Here is a 9,524-nt window from a genome sequence, read left to right as displayed (position 1 = left end):
CCCCTCTCTGAGATCACGTGGCCCACCACGATTCATTCTTTTACCATAAAATGGCACTTTTCATAGTTAAGAACTAGGCTTTTCTCCACACACCTTTTCAACACGAGCTCTAGATGATTGAGACAAGTGTCGAACGAGTCTTCGTACACGGTGAAGTCATCCATGAAAACTTCAATACAATTTTCAAGCAAGTCGGAGAAGATGCTCATCATACACCGTTGAAAAGTTCTCGGTGCATTGCATAGTCCAAATGGCATTCTTCGATATGCAAATGTTCCAAATACGCAAGTGAAAATGGTTTTCTCTTGGTCTTCATGAGCCACAAAGATTTTCATATAACCAGAATACCCATCTAAAAAACAGTAATAGGCATTACCAGCTAGGCGTTCCAGCATCTGATCGATGAACGGTAATGGAAAGTGATCTTTGCGTGTAACCATATTCAGCTTCCTATAGTCTATGCAGACCTTCCATCTAGTCTGTAGTCGGGTTGGAACCAGTTCGCCTTGGTCATTCTTCGGTACGACATGGACGGGGCTCACCCATTAGCTATCGGAGATGGGATAGATAATTCCCAATTCCAAAAGCTTCAGGATTTCTTTAAGTACCACCTCCTTCATAACTGGGTTCATCTTTCTTTGTGAATCTCGGACAAGTTTGGTTCCTTCCTCCAAATAGATGTGGTGCATGCACTCCGTTGGACTGATCCCCTTGATATCAGCCAAGGTCCAATCGATGGCTTCCCTGTTCTCCTGTAGAACTCTGACCAAACGTTCTTCCTGTGCAAGAGTTAGATCTGCACTGATGATGACTGAAGTGTTTCGTCATTACCCAAATAAGCATATTGCAAGTGCTTGGGTAATTTCTTCAGTTCCAACACAAGTGCCTTTACTATTGAAGGCAACAGCTTTTCGTTCTGCCCATACTGAGCCAATAACTCTACTTTGCCTGCTGCTGTTCCTCCAACTGAATAGACCTCATGGATCACATCCTTGATTCTCTGATCTACTTCCATCTCAGCTTCCAAGGTACTTTCTCGAAGAGAGTAAAGCTCCATGATAGCTTCTTTGATATCCTCATCCTCCATACGTTCTGCATCTCGATTAGTAGGCCATACTGAATTACTTTCTTTGTCGTATCCCCTGAACCAAAATCAATTCCATGTTCTTGTACTAGGGGTTCAAACACATCGATCATGTCCACCGTTTCCATTTCTTGCTTCCTCTTCATGGTTTCATAGATGTTGAACTCTTCCTAAACTCCATCAAACTCACATGTTAAAATTCCGGTCTTCATATCAATTTTGGTTCCAGCGATCATCATGAACGACCTTCCCAATAATATAACATTCTCTCTAGTTTCTGGACCGGTATCCAGGACATAAAAGTTGGCTGGGAAAATCAAATCCCCGACTTTAATCAGTACGTCCTCCACCACACCTTCAGGATAGGCGTTGGATCTGTCGTCCAACTGTATGACCACATGGGTATTTCTCATTGCCCCAATGTTCAACCTCTTATAAACGGCCAGTGGCATCACATTTATGGAAGCTCCCGAGTCCATCATCGCTTTATCCATGTTTGTTCCACCAATGTTGCACGGAATGGTAAACATTCCCAGATCGTTCCGCTTTGTGGGTAACTTCCATTGGATCACAGCTGAAATACTTTCGCCCATCACATATCGGACTTCTTCATCCATCTTCACTTTTCTTGAACAAAGGTCCTTCAAGAATTTTGCATACTTTGGAATTTGTCTGATGGCGTCGAACAATGGTATGCTCAGTTCCACTTTCTGGAACATCTTCATCATCTCACTTGCTTCTTTCTCCTTGGCCTTCTGAATTTGATTGGAAACACATCTGCCTCCTCTGGTTCAGAGGAATCAAGTTTCTTCGTTTCAGAAAATTCAATAACTTCAATCAACAATTCTTCTCCAAGTTGTTTCCCACATGCCATCTTAAATGATTTGAGTTGATGCTTCATTATTGGTAGTAGAAACTTCAAGAAGGACTGAACATATTCATATGTTGCAGGACCTGGGTAGAGAAAGAACTCCATAACATAAAGAAGGTCACCAGTGTATGAACTTTGCAAACATATTGCAAAACAGATGTCACATTTCTCACTCATTTCAAAGTGTGACAGGGGCTGATCAACTATGCTAAATTCACATATATTTTGGCAAAAGCAGGATTTATTTTCAGATGCCAATACCATCCCAACGATCCCTTTTCTGGTTTTTACGTGAATCCAACAGACCCCGTTTGTAGGCATAAATTTCCCTAAAGATTGAGTAGACAATGCGAGTTTCATGCAACTTATATTACTATATTAATACTATAACACATTTTCCATTAGGGACCCAAACATTTGCCATATGAAGTTGGGGAATGTTCCCATGAATCAATTCAAGGGCATTGTCGACTTCAATCAGTGCGTCTCTCCTACAAGAGATAGTCTGGTCCAAATTGAACATATTATGTCAGAATCATATTGATACAAGTCAGCTGGTATAAAGATAAACAAGATAAGAGGTTTACACTGTGTGGTCGTTCATTTGCTAAGAATTGTTGGTGGAAGTAAATGTTAGTCGACGACAGTTTTACAGCCTGCATGGAAATGAATATGAACTGTTTTCAGATTGAATTTATGTAATCACATGTCCGCATTGAGAGATATTACCTCTAGTGCTCCTCCGATGTATTTAAGAAAATAATGAGAAAGTCCTAGGAACTCCAGCACACCGACACAGTTGTGATTGTGTTCATCATCAAACATGGGTAAAGCAAAATATTCTCGTTGACTACAACAATGTGCATTGCATAGTTTCTGATTGGAAATTCTTTCGTAGTGTAATGGAAGATATCAGGGGTGATTTCAGGGTGCTTGTTCCTAAAGACACGTCCCTCTTCTTTGACCTGGTCGTCCACAAAATAGTGAAGTGTCATACATTTCTTCCTGAAAGAAGCTATGCCTTTGGTAAGACTACCAACAACATAAGGCACATCTAAAGATTGTAGATACCATTTGTTCTCCACTATTTTGGGTGCCCAAAACTGTACGATCCAATAGTCGTCTTTCCCAAGCTTGACTGCTATGGTCTCCATAAAATTTTTAATCTTTTTCTTGATCCCTATGGGCACAAGTACTGAGTTAGTAGCATTTTGACATAATCGTTCTCTATCTGGCAAGCGAGAAACCAATTGTCTGTCACTATCCTCATAGGATGATAGCAGGCAACATGAGTCTACTGTATCCAAGTAAGTTGTGAAGTTCATCGACTCTGAAAAGTGTTCCTTGTAGGACTTCATCACATTTAAACCATCAATTAAGCCACATTCAATTGCATTAGGCTTTGGAGATTCTTCTACAAACTTAAAACTTTTGAGATTCATCTCCAATTATCCTTAAGAGCGCATCTACGGATAATAATCACTATACTCATCTTTTCTAAATTTTGGTTGAAGAAAAAATTGAATGATGTACCAGTGGTTGCTATTGTTCACACTTTGCAGAGTAATTGCAAAACAATGGGACACCCTAGCTCTCTGGGCACAGTGCGCCAACTGATTCTTAGATATATTCAGATCATATAAATTTGAATGGCAGCTGCTAACATCTATTTGTGGATTGTAAAATTCACAAGCTTCAAGATAGTCATGCATATCATGATTAATACCATCCCAGAAATTGACTCTGTTATTTTGAGAATCTATGAAAGATTCCATTTGCATGCAACATAAACTGGTGTTGATGTTGGCACACTGCTGGCAAGGGACCCAAACTTGTGCCAGAGATAGTCTTGGGACTGTCGCCATAGCTAATTCAAGTATCTTTGTGATTTCACTCTCAGGTTGCTGCTGCTTATATTAGGGGACAAAAGCAAGAAAAGAAGAAGCATGGTTTATAATTCATTCACACATGAGTATCAAGTTTATAAATGATATAATGACAAGGTTACCAAGTTTTTTGTGAAATTGTGAGTGGACCTCAACCCTGCAATCTGAATGTGATGATATGTGTTTAGTATGAATAAAGTTAAGGACATGATCTTATGGAGTAAAAACACAGTACTTGATCAGGTGTATATGCTCTATTTATGTTTGTTATACTGTATGAGACAAACCTGCAGTTCTCCACCCAATATAGAAAGTAGATATCTCCTGATCTCTCTAATATCAGGATACAAGAGCTCCAACACACCATAGAATTGATTTGTGTTGGAATCAAATAGAGGGAGTGCCAAGTAAGCTCTTTGACCGCAACGTACGGCTTCATCGCGCATTGGATACTCATTGGTAGAGTAGAGCCTCAAGTCTGGTGAGGATTATTCAGGGTGCTTGTTCGGGAACACCCGTCCTACGCCTCCAAGAAGCTCTTGATCATCCGCTGCTACGACGTCGTCCACAACATACACATGATCCCTACTTTGCTTCCTGTACCAACACAGCCCCTTGCTGAGTGCGCCAACAAGAAAAGGATGGTGTGAGGTAGAGAGGTGGTGATGGTTCCCCTCTACTTTCACTACTCCCCAAAACTGCACCATATAACAACCCCAAAACCAACAGTCGGATGCTATGCGCATGAGCAGAGTAATGATTTGTTGTTGCTATTTTGCCCTCCAAAATACATATCCAAAATGTCGCTTATCATGTATCAAAGCGGCCTCGTCTTCGTTCAAATGCTGTTTGAATTCAGACACTGAAGAATAGAGGTCAAGACATCCCTCTCCTCCTCTTAGGATTGACAACACATGTTCCCAATCCATTTTTTTTTTACGGCTAAACTCATCCGCTTAATTCCTTTGCTCTAATTTCACTATAATCTGCAGCCACAATTCAACTATTTCTATTCTTCTACACATTTTTTATCCAATTCACTTATACTATACCCGTGGAATAGTGAATGGGAGTGGGGTACACCCACTCTCATCAACGCAAAGGGAGGAAATTTCTTGCAACATAACAATCTATACATATTAAACATAGGAATAGTTCAAAGACATGGAAAATATTTCTTATATTTTGGTAAAGGTCGGATTGGATTTCATTTGTACTTTACAATTGGAAGGTCGTCTATATGCAGTCGCCATCTTGATTCAACGGCCGTTGCTGTGGTTGTTCTTGTATATACGTTGTAGGACCCAGTCGTCTAGCTGTCCAACAGTTATCATCATAGATTTTCCACATATACTATTATATACTATATACGTGGTGATAGGCAGTTACCGTGATAGAGCCTTTCTTGGTGACGAAATCAGAACCTGGAAGCTTGCAGCTGGGCTTGTTGTCATTCATGATCCACTTCATTTTATTCCCTTTTGTTGCTTTCCTACGAAGAAAACAAAGGCTTTTCACCCCTCTCTCTGTGTTCCGCCATCGGCCATGTCTGTCCCCGTCGCCTTCCAGAGGCCAGATTTTGCCGCCCGGTTCGGCCTTTCCCTCCGTCTCCAAATATAGCATGGCTGTATTGTTAGGTCAGAATCTTATTAGTTTTCACCAATTTTTAAAAAATAATATAGTAATAATTTACCTGGGAGATCTTACGGATCAAACATTTCGAGATCAACGTGGGAGATAATGATGACGAGAAAAGGGAGGTTGTGCACCAACTCTTCGTTGGTGGGTCGAACCACGATCTCTGCCCCACTATAGACTTTCAATAACAGATCGATAATAAGACTGGCAATAATAACTGCACAGTTTCATTAATAGACATTTTCATGATAAACAAAGAACTAAACATGTGAATAAATATGGACACAAAAAGCAAGTTAGAACATTATTTACGACTATGGATTCCAAAGCATACCCATGTTCAAAGAAAAACAATTAAGAGGTACCTTTCTTCACTTGTTTTATTCTGTCACTGTGGTGGTGAAATATATATACAAAGATTTGCGTATAAATAAGCAATAAGATATTAGAGCATAAATTCTTGAACATGATGCGTTTTAAATTAGAATATAATTAATATTGTATAAATTATGAAAAGTAATGCACACCATTATATAAGGAACGAGCATAATTTTATATCATTCCAAATGCAAGATGCGTAAAAATGCAAGATGGGGAATTAATGATGATGGATCAAATAATATATGTATATTTAATTATTATTAAAAATGATAGAATGTAGAAATTAGAAAAAAGAGAATGAATAGAGAATGGTTGTGGGCTCTCAAAAATGTAATCTATTATATAGATAACTTTTAAGTATTTTAGTTCTATATATCTTGCAAAAAATGGCAAGCTCATCTTGTCATTCAAAATCCGACAGGAGAAAAGGCAAGGCAAAGGTGCCCGATCTACCACCACGAACACCATATTTTTCACCTTCGTCTGAGCACCCAAGACCTCCTCAATTCGCAGCAGAGAAACTAAAAAGTCCACCGGTTTTAGCATCTTCACGAAGAGGTATATGTTGATTTTCATGTGATTTAGATAGAACGAATTAAATCTTAGGAAGAGTTAAGAAAATTTTGCCTCCTCACTCCCTTTTAATTAGGTTGAGAGTCATAGTACCTTGTTTGAAAAATTTATTGAACTAATAATTATTTAAATATTCTACATCTAGAAGAGTGGTACTATATGAGGGATTAAAAATGAAACAGTAGTTTGAAACAAAATATTGTGTGACAAATTGGGAATATATACTAAATGTTTATCTCCGTTATGTGTTTTTTTCGTCTAAATAAATAGGTTAGAGGAGTAATAGATTTTTGCAATTAATTCAGATGAGAGAGAGCCTCTCTAAAGAGATAAAAATGGATGAATGGGAGGTAGATAAAGATGAAGCAGGGATACTCAGTTGAGAAATTCAGGAAGGATGGTAAACATTTTAGTCATCATCATCCACTGTTAGTCACCATGTCCTGTTATGAAGATGATGACTATGTTGAGAATGATGGTATGTGCAGCATTTGTGGGCTTCCAATTCTTTCTATTCCCTCCTACACCTGTACCAACTCTTGCCAATTCTTCCTCCACAAACTCAAATTCATCCGTCCCACTCATGGCGTCGACTTCGACGGGCACACTAACCTTTACATGAAGAAGCGACCATCATCTCCCAATTTCACCTACGCATGTGAGAAATGCGAATTTGAAATAAGGCAAAAATGTTATTGTAGAATGGGAAGAAGGGAGTATTATATAAACTTACCTTAAAATAACACTAATTTTTGTATTTAAAATAAGACAAAAATGTATTGATTTAAAAAATACGACATATTTTTATTACAAAAATATAATTATCTATAAGAAAAATTAAACACATAAAAAAATCGTAAGCTTGCGGGCCTGAATGGGCTAACCCGAAACCGAGTGGGTTAGGGTTAGGGTCGAAAATTTTTACCCCGAAAAATAAAAAATCGACTAGTTCGAACCGAAAATGACCCGAAACCGAATGAGCTGGCCCGAAATCGAGTGAACTTGCCCAATTGACATCCCTAATCAAGATTGTACCATATTGCCTAACATTATTAAGGGTGTAATCGAACCGAGCCGAACCGAATAGTGATGTGCTCAAGTTTGGTTTGTTTAATATCGAATCGAATCTCGAACTTTACTTACCGAATACTTTGAGGCTCACGAGCGGCTCACGAGCCTAATCGAGCCTATACGAAATTTCTAAATTTATATTTATATTCAAAATATTGATTATTTTATTTTAAAAATAAATTATTTTATAAATATATTAATTATTTTCTTATGACAAATAAAATTAATTAGAGATTTAACACAATTATTATTAATTTTCATGGATAAATATAAGTTGTATCTATTAATAATTTATATTTTTCAAGCTGAATCACTTGACGAACATGTTCACGAGCTAACGAGCCGAATACTACTAAACTCAAGTTTGACATGGTTTGTATATTTATCGAGCTTCTCTAAACAAACTTTAACGAGCTTTTTTCGAGCCGAGCTTCGAATAGTTCGCGAGCGGCTTGGTTTGTTACACCCCAAAACATTATCACATTACTCAATCATCCTCAGCCTTTTATTCTTGCATACTCCTCTCTCCCTTCTTTCCAAATTAACGACACGGGTTGCCTAATTTGTGGAGACCGGCAGATTGTTTGGCATAGTGGGATATATTTCAGCCCCCAATCCGGAAATTTTGCTCACGTAGCCTGCGGAAAGGATAAATGTGTTGCATCCCGTAAGTAATTTTTGTTGCTGCAGTCTCATAGCATAAGTCAAGAATAAAATTAAATTCAATTGTGATTAAGATATTCATTACACTCGACATCATGATATATGCAGAAACAGGACTGGAGTTGATCCAACCTCGGATGATGAGTGGGACACTTTCCCAAGTTTGGCTATCCGCAGATACAAGCCGTTAGGCCCACATGCTTACGATAGTGATGAGTTGACGATCGAAAAATCATCCCAACTCAACTCACCACTAAACCATGCAATCTAGCTTGCGATATGTGCACACGACCTATTAATACTATCTCATCTCCCTTTTACAAATGTGACGATTGCCATTTTGTTGCCCACAAAATCTGTGCTGATATTCTTCCCATTCCCAACCTCTTCATTCCGATTATCCTAGAGGAAGTGACGATACTTTATCGAGACCAGAGCACATGCTTTTTTAACTCAGTATTTCACTGTTATTTCTGCCATCGATCGTCCTTGCAATGGACTTTGTTACTACCTTTGTAAGGTAACAGAAGATAGTGTTCCTTTCTGTATTGATCTAGAGTGCATGGCTGCACCCAGCACCACCAACCATGCCTCACACGGCCAACATCTTCTTTTCCGAACCAACCGGCTGTCGGCTGCGACTCCTCTCACCTACTGTCCCAATGACTCCTTACTTTACGATGTCTACAGATGCATTGTCTGCGACTACTACATACACATAAGCTGCGCAATGCTTCCCAAAAGGATTGTATTCCATGAATACCACCAGCATCCTCTTCATTTGCTCTTCACTGCTACTACTACTCGTGAGTACTTCTGCGAGAAAGACATAGACCTCAAGTATTGGATGTATGGGTGTGCTGAGTGCAAGCAATGGTTTCACATAAACTGCATTCCATCACTTGGGTATCTATCCAAAGTCAAGTTTGGAGGAACAATCAGTATTCCTGACTGTCACATTCATGATCTCATTCTTACTCGGATGCTTACTCTGCCATCTCAGAGGTGCGGCCATTGCAAACAAACCATCCAAGGCTTGCAAGATGAGATGGCCTTGTTTTGCTCTCACTGTCATTTTTGGCTTCACTTTTCCTGTGCCAGGAATTCCCTTGCTCTTTAAACTTCCAATCCATTGAAGCTTTACTCGGAAATTGATGATGGGCTGATAATCAGGCAGCTCAGCTCAGGAAATTAGTGATGGCTGACGATGATGACGAAGGCTTCATTGGTGACTAAATTGGTTCTAGTTTTGTTAGTACAATGATGTGAACATGATTGTAACAAAACATCTAGATCATATATAGTGTCCATGTCAAAAGTGTACTATTGCCTCTGTTTATATATATCCCCACATACA

The 9,524-nt window shown here is 38.9% G+C and overlaps 1 protein-coding gene and 1 long non-coding RNA gene across 2 annotated transcripts; one reads left to right on the top strand and one right to left on the bottom strand.

Moving 5' to 3' along the window:
* Window positions 1-3,786: 3,786 nt before the first annotated feature.
* On the bottom strand, window positions 3,787-5,865 carry LOC131016495 (uncharacterized). The gene is made up of 3 exons (XR_009099025.1): window positions 5,535-5,865; window positions 5,231-5,466; window positions 3,787-5,157 (listed from the first exon to the last, which is right to left on the bottom strand). It is a non-coding gene; the product is annotated as an uncharacterized LOC131016495 (long non-coding RNA).
* A 2,864-nt stretch (window positions 5,866-8,729) lies between these two features.
* LOC131018723 (protein VACUOLELESS GAMETOPHYTES-like) lies at window positions 8,730-9,287 on the top strand. The gene has a single exon (XM_057947431.1). It carries the CDS (start codon window positions 8,730-8,732, stop codon window positions 9,285-9,287), a length of 558 nt encoding a protein of 185 aa, XP_057803414.1.
* Window positions 9,288-9,524: the final 237 nt, after the last annotated feature.

Source organism: Salvia miltiorrhiza, chromosome 3 (genome assembly GCF_028751815.1).
Source record: "Salvia miltiorrhiza cultivar Shanhuang (shh) chromosome 3, IMPLAD_Smil_shh, whole genome shotgun sequence".
NCBI lineage: Eukaryota > Viridiplantae > Streptophyta > Magnoliopsida > Lamiales > Lamiaceae > Salvia > Salvia miltiorrhiza.
Note: the sequence above shows the minus strand (reverse complement) of the source record. Positions and strands in the feature narration are given on the sequence as shown.

Bases quoted from the DNA above. Each gene is read 5' to 3' on its own strand.
- LOC131018723 (XM_057947431.1), top strand. From the start codon at position 8,730: ATGGCTGCACCCAGCACCACCAACCATGCCTCACACGGCCAACATCTT.